Raw genomic sequence first — 17,184 nt, 5'->3', positions numbered from 1 at the left:
TGTGAAAAAAGCAAGAATGAGTCAATTTTCAGTTTGATTTGTTGCAACTGAACCAAAATATCTGAAAATTTCATATCATTCATTTCAGCAAATAGCATGTGCTATCTGCAAATAATCATGTGTTATTTGTTAAAATTAATGACGTGAAACATTAAAAAAAAAAACAAAACAAACATGAAACAAAATCTGGATATAAACAGGCCAAAAATGAAATAACCCGATCCAAACCAAATTATTTTTCCCTGCACACCCGAATATACATGCACATATCACATTTTCTTTACCATCAGTGAAATTTAAAACTAAACAGGTAAGTTCAAAAAAGTAGGTTTAAAAGTCTAAAATATTTTTGAGTAAGGAAATTGTAGAGTGTGTTACTGCTTTTTTTATCAGCAATATTAATCTATAAGTAAAACAGTCTCTTCTATTTATTTATTAATCTTATAAGACACCATAATGAACAAATGCTCTAGGTGAAATGGATTTACCCAAGTGGCATTCACTATCCTCACAACAACTTAACTTTTCTCCAGACCTGTTCAAGTGCATTTCTTTTTAATTTCCATGAAGCTTAAATTATTTCTTTCTAGGAGTGGAGGAGTAGCCTAGTGGTTACAGCAGTGGGCTATGAGCCAGGATTCAAGTCTCACTGTTGCTCCTTGTGACCTTGGGCAAGTCACTTTACCCTCCATTGCCACAGGTACAAACCTAGGCCTAGATCAAACTATTGCATGTGATAGGAAGAGGGGTGTATTTTATGGTAATAGCTTATTTACCACAAAGTGTGCTATCTTAGCACTTCGCATAGGTATTACTGCAAAGTGTGATAACCTTTCACACTCTGTGGTAAGTGCCACAATTCCTGCCTATAACCACTAGAGAGAAAGAGAGAGAGAGAGAGAGACTGACTAGCCATTAGGCCCTTCTAGTAGTTAGGTATTTATACCTCTATATGAGGCCCACCAAGTACCTCGAGGTGAGGTTTAGGTATTAGTGTAAGAGTTAGGGGCCACTTTGACTTTCAGAGAGAGACGTACGAACAGAACAGTGCACTCTTGTGAAGATTGATGTCCTTCGGAGTGAGGAAACTTACCCAAAGATGAGATTTGTACAACGTTCTCTCAACCTAGCTTGATGGACTCTCTACCTGGGTAACATCACATGCGATAGTTTGATGAATCTAGGCCTTAGATTGTAAGCCCTCTGGGGATAGGGAAATACCTACAGTAAAGTGTGAAAAGCGGAATATAAAAAAAAAAAAAATAAATGCTGTATCATGCAAGAAATGTGGTTGAGTTGGGGAAAAAGGATCAAATTTAAAACAAATGTAGTGATCATTGTACAGCATTATGTTTCCCAGAACCGGCTTCTAAATCTAGTGCACTCTGTTCCTTAGCTACTGCTTCTATTTGTTTCCTATTCTCCCAAAAAAATCAAGTCATGTTTTCAATACAAAAAATACTTAAAACTAATGGGTATGTTCCTATCACTTCAAACTTAGGGGGTCATTTTGTAATGCTTATCGCATGCAATAAGCCACTATCGCACGTGAAAAGTCCCTTTTCACATGTGATAGCATGCAGGGGGCGGCGAGGAGGCGGACTCCACAGTGTCTTCGCTGGCGGCGATAAGATAAGCCACGTTATCGTCGCCAATAGCACGCCCAATAGCGCCACCTTTCATGGTGGCGCTATTGGGTGCGAAAGCTGACAGCGAAAACACTGCGGTGTTGCGATGGCTGCGGGCTTTCACAGGCCTGCCCCCCCTTCACCCCCCGCCCTCCTGTTTTCACTGGATTCACCATTCTGCGATAGAATGGTGAATCCAGGCCCTAGTGCCTATAGACCTAGGAATAGTGCCACTCATACTGCATGTTCCCAACTAGAAGCAATTACAAGATACGCATGCAAAGCATTTGAAACACATTTACATCTTAGTCATGTATGATGTGAATGTCACACCAAACAACCTACATAGTTAAAATTTAAGGACCCCTGAGCATGAAAAAGAGTTACTTCACTGATATGTATATATATTTAAATATGTATAATTTCTGTCATGGTAAACTCTTCATGCTCTCTTCTGCAAAAGATTTCTTCCATGGCAAAATTCTTCTTTGGTTAGGGGTGAGCAACAAAAATGTTTTTGTTTTGTTCCATTTTTGGGGGGGAGGGGATAATTCATATTTTTTTTATTTGATGTTTATTTCAGTTCAGTTTATTTAATTGAACCAAAACAAAGAGCAAAGCAGGAAAAAAAAAAACAGAAGGAAAAAGAAAGGAAGGGATCAGTTTCTTAGCAATCAGACAGGTAGATCCAGAACCATGGAGATGGAGCAAAGCTGTCATCACAGTATATATACCCCTGCACTGACATCAGCCTGCCAGGATTCTCCGTCTCCAGCAGATGGTGGACATGCATCTCCCTACTGAGGACTGCTTAAAGTTTTAAAAGGAGAAAAGATGAAGGAAATGTATTTGCCTCGTTCTCCTGTGGTGATACCTTATGGTTCCTCCCTCAGTCGAGAATTCCTGAGGTGATATCTTTGGATCTCTCCCTCAGATGAGTGCCTTGGACTGGTAGTTGGTTTTCATCCGGCGTGGACTTAGCTTTGAAAAAAAAAACAGCTGAAAGGCAAGCAGGTGCAGGAAGCCGAGCGCGACGGTGAAGGTATATGTGCTCTTGCCCCACAGCTGAAAACTGACTCTGTACTCAACCGGGACGGGCTGAGCTCAGGTAAGAAGTAAAAAGGATTAAAGAAAACAGAGACAAAGGGGATATTTATAGGGATTCCTCCTCCCTCCAGTCTCTGTGCTCGGTGCGCTGATCCAATGTTCGTTCCTGCATACAGGGGCGCTTAGGAAATGTGGCAACTTGGCAGGTTGAGTAGTCTTTTGGCTAGGCCTCCTCTCTCAGGCTTTTTTAGTTCACTGCATGGTAGGCCATGGCGGCATTTCGCATGGTTTTTTCCTGCGTGTTAGGCTGCCCTCTTCACTTCCGTCGATTCGTGCTAATGCATCCAGCTGTGTGTCCAGTTGTGCGCCGAGTTGGTGTGCCTAGTTGGGCAGTCAAAGAAAGATCCCATTTTCATTTCTTTGCATAAAACCTCATGTTTCTTCCCTATTATGGATGCCATTCAAGAATTGATTGATCTTAAATGGGGTGCCCCGGAAGCTAATTTCAAAGGGGGATGAGTCTTGGAAGGACTGTACCCCCTGGATCCAGCTGCAAGAGGGTAATTGCACTTTCCAAAAGTAAATGCACTTTTGTGTGCTGTTATCAAGCTGCAACAATTCCCATAGAAGGGGGAGTGGCCTTGAAGGATGCACAGGATAGGAGAATTGACGCTATCCTTAAGCAGGCCTTTGAAGCAATGACATTGAATTTGCAGATAGCTTTTTGTTGTTCCCTGGTGGCTCACTCTTGTTTATGTCTCTCTCAGGAAGTCGAAGAATCTGGTGTGAATTCCAGGGCAGTGATGGAACCAGCAGCCGCCTTTTGGCAGATGTGGGCTGTGATTTAGTCCGCACTTTAGCCAGAGGGATGGCTTCGGTAATAGCGGCTGATGCAACCTCCAAGTCTAACCTTACAAAGTTGCCCTTTAAAGGCTTACTCTTTTTTGGGAGCGAGCTGGAGAAAATGGACAATAAGTGGGGTGAGTCCCAGGTTCCTCGCTTGCCAGAGGATAAGAAATAGACGCCATGTTCCTTCAGCATGAGAGGTCATACTAGGGGCTCCAAACGTTTTCGGCCCTACAGAGGACTGGCTTTTCAGAGGGCTCAAACTTTGGGTATGTCAGACCTTTCATCCCAAGAAATCTAGATGGGGCACAGGCTCAGGTAGTGGACCCCACCCCCCCCCACCCCGAGCCTCCCAATGAAGGTGTGCTGACCCACCCCCGGGAACAAGAGATAGGATGTCGTCTCTCTTTTATCGGAATTGGGTCAAAATCATATCAGACCAGTAGGTTCTGGAAGTGATACAAGATGGCTATGCACTGGAGTTTTGCAGTGTTCCTTGGAACGTGACATGGTGTCTCCCTGCAACTCTCCATAGAGGATTTCTGTGTTTCATGGTTTTGGGGCATCATTATCAGTTTCAAGTGCTACCTTTTGGTTTGGCCACTGCACCCAGAACTTTTTCCAAGGTTATGGAGGTGGTGGTAGTGGAGATTAGAAAGGATGGGATCCTGATACACCTGTACTTGAACGACTGGCTGATTCGGGCCAAGAGTCTGGAAAAGAACCTCCTGGTTTCACGCAAGATGATCTCCTTGTTGCAAGAGCTAGATTGGGTGGTGAACCTGGCCAAAAGAAATCTTCAGCCATCACAGTCACTATAGTATCTCAGTGTTCGGTTTGACATGAAACAGGGCAGGGTGTTTCTGCTGGAGTGCCGTATTCAGAAGCTGATGGCACAGGTGTGTCTATTGACAAACACAATATTCCCAACAGTATGGTCCTATCTGCAGGTGTCCGGATTGACCCTGGAGATGGTACCATGGGCAAGGGTGCATATGCATTCTCTTCAGCGCACTCTGCTGTTCGTTGGAGCCCACAGTCTCGGGACTATTCGATTCAGCTTCACCTACCAATGGAGGTTTGTACTCACCTGAGTAATGGTTAAAAGTGGATCATCTGAGAAAGGGGGGTTTTCCCTAAGATCTCTGGACTGGCTAGTACTCACAAAGGGTGTGAGCCTCCTGGGTTGGAGAACTCTCTGTCAGGAACTTCAGCAAAAGGGTGCTGAAGTACAGAAGAGTCTCTCTGGAACATCAATTTGCTGGAAGCCCATGCAGTCCAGTTGGCATGTTTGTGGTTCGGCGGCCAATTGCAGGGTCGAGCGATCTGGATAATGTTGGATAATGCAATGACAGTGGCTTATATCAATTGGCAGAGAGGAACCAAGAGCCAGCAAGTGTCTCAGAAAATAGCCCAATTTATGGAATGGGTGGAAATGCATCTTCAGGAGATCTCAGCCTCACACATTGCAGGAAAAGATAATGTAAGAGCCAACTTTCTCAGCAGACAGAGTCTAGATTCAGAAGAATGGGAATTATCAAATGCGGCATTCCAGTTAATAAAAGATCGCTGGGACCTTCCATTTCTGGACCTGCTGGTGACTTCTCCCAATGCAAAGGTTCCTCACTTCTTCAGTTGCAGGAGAAATCCAAAGTCCTTGAACATCGATGCCCTCGTGCTGGAGTGGCCAGAGGGCAAGCTGCTATATGCTTTTCCCCTATGGCCCATGTTGGGCTGAATAATTCAGAAGATCAAGAGTTACAGGGGAATGGTGCTTCTGGTAGTACCAGATTAGCCAGGAGACCATGATATGCAGACTCTCCCCTCTGGTTTTTGATGCACAGGGATATGCTATGGCAGGGGCTTAGTTGCTGAAGTGTGGATATTCTATTGTGGTGATTGCCACCTTGCTATGAGTGAGAAAGTTCTCCACTTCCTTAACCTATGTGCGGGTTTTGTGAGTGTTTGAGGCTTGGTGTGAAGATTGAGGGGTTCTTCCTCATTTGGTTAAGATCCCGCTCATTTTGGAATTTTTGCAGGATGGTTTGAGTAAAGGATTGGCCCTTAATTTATTAAAGGTACAGGTGGTGGCAGTTGCCTGTTTCCGAGGGCAGGTGAATGGTGGACCACTGTCAGCTCATCCACATGTAGCCTGTTTCATAAAAGGTCTGAAGCATCTTCTTCCTCCCTTGCGGTTACTGGTGCCCTTGTGGAGTCTTAATTTAATTTTGGATTTTTTAGCAGGCCTTACATTTTGACCGATGCGTAACCTTTCCTTGAGGTTACTCACCTTGAAAATGGTGATTCTTGTGGTAATTTATTCTGCACGTCGAGTATCCAAGCTGCAGGCCTTGTCTTGCTGGGAGCCATTTCTATGAGAGACTCTGCGGGCAATACAGTTGTGTGCTGTTCCTTCCTTTTTGCCAAAATTGTTCTCAGATTTTCACTTGAAACAGCTCATTCCCTTGGTGTCTCTGGACAGGGAAAGAGATGGCCCTTGGATGTCAAGAGGCATAGCTTGAGGTATTTGGAGGCTTCTAAACCTCTCAGAAAGATGGATTGCCTGTTTGTTCTCCATGGTGGAAGTAAACAGGGCAAGCCAGCATCGTGGGCTACATTAGCACATTGGAATAAGAAGGTAGTCATGACTGCGTATGTGGATACTAAGCAGCTGTTGCCTAGTCAGGTTAGAGCTCATTCCACTAGGGCTCAGGCAGTGTCATGGAATGAGGTTAGATTGTTGTCTCACATCGACATTTGCCAAGCTGCGATATGGTTATCTTTACACACCTTTTCCAGTCATTATAGCCTAGATGTACAGACCCGGGAGGATGCAGTCTTCGCATCTGCGGTTTTGACTGGACTGCTGGCAGCCTCCCGCCCTGTTCGGGAGTAGCTTTGATACATCCCACTGGTTCTGGATCCACCTATCTGAATGCTAAGAAAGGAGAAATTACTACTTACCTGATAATTTCCTTTTCTTTAGTACAGACAGGTGGATCCACCTTCCTGCCGTTGGCTGCCGAATGGTTATGCTATGCTCCTCCTGCGTGACTGCGAATTCCAGGGAGTACTGGTAAGTGTCAATCCAGTCCCTAGATTAGTGTTTTGTGCTCCTTGTCTGAGCTCAGTGGTTTCCTGTTGGCTGAGTACTAGAGTGGCTGTTTGTTAATAATCAAGTTTTTGTTAGTTTGTCCACAGTTGGCTTTTGCAGAGAATACTGGCAGGCTGATATCAGTGCAGGGGTATATATATACCGTGACATCAGCTTTGCTCCATCTCCATCTGCTGGTAGAGGTGCATAACCCACTGGTTCTGGATCCACCTTTCTGTACTAAAGTAAAGGGAATTATCAGGTAAGTAGTAATTTTTCCATTCTTCTGTCCCTCGCTGCCAAAACCCCCAAATGCTGCCAATATAAAAAAAAATTAACCCTCCCTTTGGGCCTTCTCACATCTCCCTATGCCCATTGAAGGTCACCCTGACCTTACCCATCTGTGGGGTTGCAAGTGCATGAAGCATTAAAAATAGGGTAAGCGGGAACCCCACTCACTCTTGTTCTCCAGCCAGCCCTAAGGACAGTTCTGTTTTCTGGTATGGTTGTTCAAGAAAATGGTGCTGACCTCTAGGCTGGGCGATGCCATTTTGAAAATTGAATCCAGTGGGGAAGGAGCAGCTGGGAATCGCTATTGCCCTATTTTGACTGTTTTTTATGTTAGCGACCCCCGAGATGGAAAAAGATTAGGTTTGAGGAGGATGGAGGATACGAGAAGATCGGGAAGGGGCGTATGAGGTAAATTTTTTATGTTTGCAGTGTTTGGGGTTTTTTTTGTTTTTTTTTTAAAGGAATCAGGGAAAATTATTTGGTGGCAACCTTTTTTTGATTCATAAGAACATAAGAAAATAAGAAATGCCATATTGGATCAGACCAAAGATCCATCAAGCCCAGCATCATGTCTCTGACAGTGTCCAGGATTGTTCTTTAGCAACAAGGTTTTTGCTTGTGTTTTTTTATTTCTTCAGAAAAAAATGCATACCCCTACCTGCTTACATCTCACTGACTTGCAAAATTGAGAAATTTCTGAGCCAGATCTTCTTACATTTCTAAACATATTGCAATAATCAATTCAAGCAATTCAAATCCAACAAACTCAGTGAAGAAACTCTCAAACTCCCCAAATTTCTGTAGTTCAGAATGAGAACTAGCTGATTCTATCTGTAAATAGCATGACTCAAGGCAACATAAGTCAGTTATTGTAAATAGAACAGAAGTATCATCTTCATCAGATTTTCAACTACTTACTCTGAACTTACGGTAGACAATTCAAGATGCATTTTGTCCAGTAAGACAGAGATTCTGAATTTATATGATTTCTTTGCAATACATTATTGTTTTAAAAGACCTGTTCTCTTTACAATAACTGAGTGCTCCATGGGATGCAGGTTTGTGTTTGAGAACTTTGGGGTTATTTTCTATTTATTTGCCTTAATTATGGATTACATTTGTAATGATGTTGATGGGTTTTTTTGTTTGTTTTTTTTTTACGCTAAACTTGAAGGCTTTTGCTTGGTGGTCAGACTTAATGGTAGAGCATGCGGAAACCTTCCTGTCACTGTTTGCTGTGGATATGGATGCTGCATTGGAGGTTCAACCCCAAGACTCTTGGGACAGCTTTCCACTGTTCCAGCTCCTAAATGATTTTCTACGTACTGACTGTATGTATTGCCTTCTGGCTTTTATTGTTCTAGTGGGAAAAATACATGCTGAGTTTGTTGTGGTGTATGATTCATATCCATACAGAAGGAAATATGGTGGCAGAGAGGCCAGTACTTCAAAATAAATGATCATTTTATAATTCATGCATAACGTTGTATGCTTGCCATTGTAAACATGGAAACCTATAAAAATATAGTTCATGGCATTCACTAATTTCTTCTATATTTTTATGGGGATTTTCGTTTTTGCTTTCTTTTTCTATGATGATGCACAATAGTTTAATTTTGCCATTAAGAACCATGAGGCTAATAATCAAAACATATTGACACCTAACGTCAAGAGTTAGATACCTACATTTTTAAATGTAAAGTTTTCAAGCCCTTAGTGCCTAAATTTATGCACCTTAAACCACAAGGTCCATTAATTAAGACCCCTAAAAAGTGGGCGGGGATGGGAAGAAAGCAGAGGAATTAATTTATGCACTTAGCTCTGAGCCCCCTTAATTTAGGTCAGCCTAATACTGGTATTTACTTTAGGCACCTCAAATTAAGGCGCTTAATGTTACATTTAAGCATATATAACTCCAGTTCTCGAAAACAGGCCAGGTTATTCAGATATCCGTAATGAATATGCATGAGATAGATTAGCATGCACACCTTCCATTGTATGCAAATCTATCTCATGCATACAATGAAAGCAGTGCATTGTATTTCATTTGTGTATATTCTGAAAATCAAGCCTATTTTGAATCTCGAGGACTGGCGTTGGCCACCCCGATCTATAATTATATTTAGACACCTATATAGGCACCTTAATTAAGCTTCTATTTAAGGTGCCTTAAATCAGGGGCTGAACCCTCTTTTGAAATTTGGACTCTTTTGCAATAGCTTTCAATTCTCAAGCAGCAGAGTATGGGCCCTGTTTCCTAAGCATTTTTCCCATAGACATAAAATGGAAGAACATCTTTCACAAATATGCCCTAAGTCAGAAGAACAGCCTTGTATGCATTTTTAGCTAGAATGTTGAACTGCTGCCCCTGCTCTTCAGGTGGATGGAACTGTACTCACAAAACTTCCACAGTGGCAGTGTTTCACAGTTCTAGGAAGTTTCAGGCCTAGCTCATGTTTATCTGCTGTAGGTGGGATATACATTTGAGTCCAATGTTCTTATAATGCTCTAGGTATCGCACCACTTTTGAACTAAGATTCCTAAAAGAAACCTTATTTATGCCCTCCACCACCCCACTCCAACCCCCAACTCTTGTATATAACAAATTTGTTGTTGGATACCTAAACCAAAGGTAAGAAAGAATATCTACATGGAAAAATGCCAGAGGGCTATAAGCCATAGCTGTATGATACTTTAGTTTCAGTCATTTCATTTTACGTTATCTTTGACAAGACAAAGGGAATTTGAAGGTACTTAGATCCAGAAGAAGTGGGAGAACAGAAAACATAAGTTGAAAAAAAGAATAGGATCGACAACAGACTAGTGCACAGCACCATTGTGCCTTATAAGGCAAATTCTCCACAGAAGAGCTATTTTGGCTGGTTTTTGTTACTAACAGCTCTGTAGATTGTCTGAACAAGTATTTTCAGACTAGTGTTGACAAGTGGAAATAAACTCAAGGCCCTGAGAGCAAGCATAGAAAATTCAAACCGTCCAAATTGTAGAGGCCTGTGAAAGGTACTGACATTTAAAGTGTTGGATTCAGTCATGGAGGAGTCTCTGTCCCCCCCAGCAACTCCATCTGCTAGACTGAAAGGAGACAGGAGGACTCTGGGTAATATTTGCTGCCTAGAGAAGTCAGCCATCTGTTGATCTAAAGATAATTTACTGCCTTTTGCCTGCTGTCTTGGAGGTACAATACGCCAATTATTTAAAAGTGCTTGGTTTTTTTTTTTCCATCAGATGTGTCTACTTTCAAATTATTTTTTAATTATTCATTTGCAGTATAATATTGCAAAATAAATATAGCTTGGTTACAACAAAACATGTCCATGCTTATTCTTTTTTAGAATTGTTAACTTAATGTCCATGACTTTTTGACATTTTTTTTGTCATGACTAATCCACGGTTTTGCCCATACTTTCCATGACAAAATTACAGGTCCTCTCATTCCTCAATTGTTTTATGGTAAGCATTTGAAATCATAGATGAGTTGTGGAGAAAGTAAAACTAATGCTGTTTAAAATGTCCTTCCAACTCAAAAACTGAAATATTTTCTTGTGTACATGCAGCTTGGATTTTTATTTTATATAATACATGGATTAAATTCTGTACATTTTATCCAATTTATCCTTTTCCAACATGCAAACTCTGTATGGGAAATACACATTAACTGTCAAGATTTGAATCAGACTCCTCAAGCTGAACAGTGAAAATTATGGAATTAATGGAACTCTGAAATATCTTTCAAAATCACTGATATTTCATGAATGATACATTAAGGAATACATTTCCAAAGGGATTCCATGCATAAAAATAGCATATATGCATGAAAATAGCATATACTTACGTATATGCTATTTTATAAATCTTGAGAGTATGCATGCCATATATTGGTTTCGTGCATACATTTTATGGGGGGAAAGGAAGTGGTCGGGGGGGGGGGGGGGGGTGTCCGAGCACGGTTCATAAGTTGCTATTTTGTAAGAGAGATATATTGTATGCATTACCAAACTTGTTCATATACTTTTACACCATCTAATTGTCTTGCACAAGTGAAATCCAACTTGTCTGTTGCCTGCAGTTTTTAGGTGGGAGGTCTGGGAGAACTGGAGGGGATTTAGGGTGAAGTGCTGGAGGATCTAGAAGAACTAGAGAAGGACTGAATGAACTGGTGGAGGTACCAGCAAATTGGTGATTCCAAGTTCTCTTACCTACTTTATAAAATACCTGCCTCCATGTTTAATTCTGGGTGTTTATTCATGCAGTGTAACAGTTATTTTGCACATAAAATATACATGCGTATGTTTATAAAATGGGTGGAGAAAGTATGCATGTACTTTCAGAACAGAAATACATATTATTTTATAAACTGTGCAACGCTGACTGTACCTTTTATAAAATACTAGCATTAATCTTTGTGCATGCACTTCCACGGGGTGTACCGGGGATAGGATTGAAAGTTGAACTCCCTAAATTGATGTGGGGGAGAGAGGATGTTTGATCATATTTCATGGCACACTTAATCCTTGTCTTTCCTGCTAACAGAGCAAACGTGTGCTAAATGGAGTGATGGTTGTATTGATGTCTATACCTAGCCATGGGAAATTAAGAACCTACTCATTTTACATAGATTAACATTCAGTTTTTCAAACAGTAATGGATTTTATGAAATGTGCAGTCATTTTGTGTCATTTTTGAAACAACACTTTGTTTCTGTTGTTTGCATTTGCTGTTTGCAAATTGTACACACATTAAATAAAAACAGAATAAAAACAAAACAGTCAAAATAAAAAGGAAACAAAATGAACATTTTTTGCTTGCACAAACCTAATAGCTTTTGGTCACCATGGACTGAAGTCAATTTGAACTATGACCTAATGGTGAGAAGCAGGGTAAGCAATTTCCAGTCCCCGTGGACACCAGTCCCCTTGGGTTTTCAGGCTATGCCTAATGAATATGCATGAAATATGGTACCTATGGAAATCTCTCTCATGCATATTCATTAGGGATATCCTGAAGACCCGAGTAAATTGGTATCCACAGGGGACTGGTGATAACCTACCCCTGGTGTGAGGCATCTTTCTGTGAATGCACAAAGCCACCCAGTCCCCAGTGTAAACTTGAGCTGTAATCTTGGGGATTTATTTGTGAGTCAGCCTACTCTAGATTCATATTGCCAGGTGGCATTTTCTTTTGTATATTCAGGACATTTACCAGGTCCCACATCTGCAATATGGTCTATTACAATGGCTATTGGTATAATTAAATACATACTAACAGTTTTAATATAAAGTCAGATATTGTTAATGTTGCTATATTTGTACCTGAGTACTTGCCAATTATTATGTAAACTGAACAAAGCAACAACATTTAATGTGAATTTCCCCTGAACAGAGAGATGTTTAATTATCTAGTGTGAAATGTTCACTGAATTTACAAAATTCTTTCTGTGTTATGGGAACTTAACACTTTTAAAACTTCATAAATATTTTCTTTTACAAAGATTTGTCAGAGGTTCATGAATAGTTCATCAAACTAAATCTGTCATCATAAGATCCTACTTTAACAATGCAAGTTTACTTTTAATTGGTTATGCCCTGAAATCTGTCTGCCTATACGATTTGCTAATGTCACTCTGCGTTGCAGCTTGCCAGTATTTGTATACTGTTCTTCAGACATAATTAACAAATAATAATTAACATAATTCCTTACTATATTTATAAATTATCTATTCTAGATAACATGTGCAATGGAAAATTCCACAAACATCTACAAGACCTGTTTGCTCCACTTGTTGTCAGATATGTCGACCTGATGGAGTCCTCAATTGCACAATCAATTCACAGGGGCTTTGAGCGGGAATCATGGGAGCCAGTAAAGTAAGAGAATCTCCTTTGCTACAATCGGAGTTTGGTTGCAGATGGACGGAGACTCATGCAGAGATGGAATAGTAATACTAGAATGAAAATTCAACAAACATGTTAAAATATTAATTCACATTAAATGCATAACGGCAGATCTCTTAAGGTTTTTAAGAAGAAAAGAATAAGTATGCCTTGTGTTTACATATATTTATGTCAGCCCTTAATGTTATGGTTATGGGAAGCTAAGACTAAATACTCTGTTCCATTTAGTGCTTTATCTGTATCATTATAGTATACTTTGCTTTAAGCATTTTCCACTGTCGCTTCATATGCAAAAGCCTTCATTTAAAAAAAAATCATTAAGATTATTTTACCATGTGTATTTTAGTATAATACTTGGGGTGTATCATATTTGTGTTTAGGAATTTGGTTTATTGTAACCCTCCTGTACCATGAAGAGTGCATATACACAGCCAATTCAGCATTGTGTTTGCTTAAAGCAGCTTTAATTCTGCAACATTTTGAAGTCATGTAAATGGAGAAATAACTGGAGATATTCATCCTGTGGGGCGGCCATGATTCCATGCTGCTACAATTATTTGGATTACCTGGGGAGGAGAAGGGGGGGGGGTGGTATTCAAATCTGTCCTGTGAAAATGTACTGTTGTGCATGATTTTTATTTTGCACTTTGAGTTTCGCAGAAAGTAGGTCTTGATCCATAGGAAATGCAGCTGAGATGTGAGTGTTAGTGAAATGTATGTGTGGTCATCTCTTTCATGAAAAGGTTCTGTTAGTGGAACACAATCAGCCCAATCTTGTACTTTCCAAAGATCATTTTCACTTTTCACACTTAAGCTTTAACACACTACAGTGTGGTTAAGAACATAAGACATGCCATGGAGGGTCAGTCCAAATCCCACTGAGGCCAGCATCCTGTCTCCGGCAGTCTGGGTCACAAGTACCCAGCAGATGCCCAATAATTGATCTGTTTTTTGTATCTCACTCCTAGGGATAACAACTGTTTTTGGACTTTTCCTTCAGGGACTTATCCAATCCTCTTTTGAACCCCACTTTCAGGGTTATTTTCTAAAGACTTATCGCACGCGATATGGCCTTATCGCGTGCAATAAGCCTCTATCGCACGCGAAAAGGCCCTTTTCGCGTGCAATAGCATGCAAAATCGATTTGGGGCTGCGAGGGGAGGAGTAGGGATGGCGAAGGGGCGGACTCAGTGGTGTCTTTGCTGGCAGCGATAAGGTTAGTAACGTTATCGTCGCCAGTAGCGCACCGAATAGCGCCACCGTTCACGGTGGCGCTATTCGGTGTGAAAGCTGCAGCAAAGACACCACGGTGGTGCGAAGGCTGCGGGCTTTCACTCCCCGTTTTCACTGGATTCATCATTCAGCGATGAATGATGAATCCAGGCCTATGTTAGCTGCCTTGATCATATCTTCTGACCACAGATTCTATAGCATTTTTTGTGTGCTGAGTGAAAAAAATACTTCCTACAATTTGTTTTAAATCTGATAATTGCTAGTTTCATGGAGTGTCCCCCAGTCCTAGTGTTATTTGAAAGGGTAATAACCCACCAATTCATGATTTTATAAATTTCAATCATATCCCCTCTCAGTTGTTTCTTTTCCAAGCTAAAGAGCCCTAATCTGTTCAGCCTTTCTCCCTAAGGGATTTTTCCATCCTCCTTATGATTATAGCTCCCTTCTCTGTACCTTTTCTATGTCTGCTATGACTTTTTTTGAGATAGGGCAACCAGAACTGCACACAGTACTCAAGGTGCAGTTGCACCATAGATCTATACAAAGGCATTATGATATTCTCAGTTTTGTTTTCTATTCTTTTCCAAATAATTTCTAATATTCTATTTCTCTTTTTGACCTCCACTGCACACTGAGCCAAAGATTTCAAGGCATTGTTCACAAGGACTCTGAGGTCCTTTTCCTAGGTGGTGACTCCTAACACTGAACCTAACATTGTTTACCTGTAGTTGGGAATATTTTTCACTATCTGCATAGCTATGCAATTGTCCACAATAAATCACATCTGCCAGTTGGATATCCAGTCTCCTATTCTCACAAGATCTTTCTGCAGTTCCTCACTATCTTCTGCTGTTATAATGACTTGAAACAATTTTGAATCATCTGCAAATTTGGTCACTTCACTTTTTGTTCCTTTCTCCAGATCATTTATGAATATGCTAAATAGCACAAGTCTCAGTACAGACTCCGTGTGCATTCTACTAATGATCTTTCTTCAGTAAGAAAACTGATCATTTAGTCCTATACTTTGTTTCCTGTCTTTTAACCAGTTACCAACCCCAATAGGACACTGCCTCCAATCCCTTGACCTCCCAGTTTCCTGAGAAGTCTTTCATGAGGGAATTTGTCAAATGCCTTCTTAAAATACAAACACACTGTATCAACCGGCTCATCTTTATCCACATGTTTATTACACCTTCAAAAAAATCTGGAAAATTGGTAAGGGAAGACACCCCTATACAAAAGCCTTGTTGACTCTCCCCCATTAAACCATGTCTGTCTATGTGGTCAGTAATTTTGTTTTTAAGAATAGCTTCTATCATTTTGCCTGGCACAGACATCAGGCTCACTGATCTACGGTTTTACGGATTAACTCGTGCCCTATTTAAAACTGGTGTCTCGTTGACACCCTGTAGACTTCTGGTACCTTGACTGTTTTTATTGATAGGTTGCAGATCACCAGAAACAGGTCTACAATTTCATGTTTGAGGTCCTTCAGAGCTATGGGGTAAATACCATCCAGTCCCTGTGATTTGCTATTCTTTAGTCTGTCAATCTGATTTATTACATTCTCTAGTTTCACAGTAATTTCATTTAATAGCTCAAAGTCATTACCATTAAAAAATGTTTCTGATATGGATATTAGTCCCCCAATGTCCTTGCTCTCCCTGAGTACCCTCTTTTAACCATTGGTTAAAGTTGGACTTTAAGATGTTCAGGTATTTGGTGGAAATGTAAAAAAATGATAGTCATGCAAACAATAATGTGAATTAAAATCCAAGATCCCAGTCAAATCTTTGTCTGGCCCACGTATCATCTGCAGCAATTTGTGTGCTGGAAAGGTTTGAATTAAAATCAGATTTAGCTAATCCTGTCAGTCCACTGGAGCTTTTACAACATCTAACACCTCTCTATGTGGAAACCATACAGCTCAGAATTAGGTCTATCCAGCAACTTTCACATTATTTTATTTGAACCAAACAAAATCTTACATCATAGTCAGAAACCAGTGAGAGAAAAAGCAGTAACATAGACACTGCTGTCATCTCTTTGTGGGTTTCATATTTTACTTTTTATTATTCTTATTTTCTAGTCATACAGGCATAGACATCATTAGCCAATACAGTCATTAACAACACAAACTAACATCTGATGTAGCCAGAGGAACAAGGTGTCAAGATATAAAAATAAAGAAGAAAGGCAACTCAGGAAAAACTAATACAGATTTTAACCTGTAAAGAAAAATATTCCCACATCTTCCAAAAATAGAACTGTACTTATGACTGTCTTCGTTTAGAGAGAATAAAGGTTCTCCATAGGCTATCTCAAAAAGTTCAGTGCACCAATACCCAGTATCCAGGGAGGTTTTCCAATCTTTAGCAACTGTAAATCTTGCTGCCATCAGCTTTTGAGAAATTAATTTCTTTGATGTAATATCCCAACAAACCCATTTGCACAGTGAGGAGGTCAATTGAAGAGCCCACTCCATACCTGAAGGACAGGACCCTAGGGACAAGTCCACCATTTGTGTATATGCATCTCTCACCCACAACTGCTCTAACAAAGGGGGCTAGAATAGTGACTGACTATGGAAAAATAAGTGGAGAATCTATATGTTCGATGAAGTAGAACATTAGATCTGACTGTCTATGGCAAATTGAAATCCTGTGAGTTTCTTTTTATATTCCTTCCCAATCAAACATTTCTGAATATAAAACTCCTTTAAACACTTCAGAGCAGGATCTCTTTACCTTCATCACTAGTAAGCTCAATCATCCTCAAATATATTACTTTCCTGGTACCATTACTCCTAGGAAGCATGTGTTATACAATATCCAGATTTCAGGTATATTAATCCCCAAGTCTCAGATGTCCTAAAGCAGTGGTTCTCAACAGGTGTGTCGGGACACATTAGTGTGTCGCAAGGTCACGGACATTGTGTCACAGACCCAGCAGAATGCTGCTCTTTCCTCATCAGTCTGGACAGTAGGGGTGTGCATTCGTTTTGAACGCATATGTAAAACGCAACTTATATTTTTAAAAGAGAAAAAAAAGGTTTGAGGAGAAACGCATCGCGAGTTCCAACGTATTCAACATAGCTATGTTGAACGTATTCAACATAGCTATGTTGAATACG

General features: G+C 40.4%; 1 protein-coding gene across 6 annotated transcripts in view; it reads left to right on the top strand.

The window, feature by feature from the left end:
* The window catches only part of CADPS (calcium dependent secretion activator), a 1,086,201-nt gene that overhangs the window by 811,221 nt on the left and 257,796 nt on the right, over nucleotides 1-17,184 (top strand). For all 6 annotated transcript variants that reach the window (XM_029601011.1, XM_029601008.1, XM_029601007.1 and 3 more), the window contains 2 exons: nucleotides 8,081-8,237; nucleotides 12,647-12,788. In XM_029601011.1, the coding sequence (XP_029456871.1) occupies nucleotides 8,081-8,237; nucleotides 12,647-12,788 (299 nt within the window). The remainder of the gene's footprint in view (nucleotides 1-8,080; nucleotides 8,238-12,646; nucleotides 12,789-17,184) is intronic.

This window comes from Rhinatrema bivittatum, chromosome 4 (genome assembly GCF_901001135.1).
Source record: "Rhinatrema bivittatum chromosome 4, aRhiBiv1.1, whole genome shotgun sequence".
NCBI classification, from domain to species: domain Eukaryota; kingdom Metazoa; phylum Chordata; class Amphibia; order Gymnophiona; family Rhinatrematidae; genus Rhinatrema; species Rhinatrema bivittatum.
The sequence above is the reverse complement of the archived record's forward strand: the minus strand, read 5'-3'. Positions and strand labels throughout refer to the sequence as shown.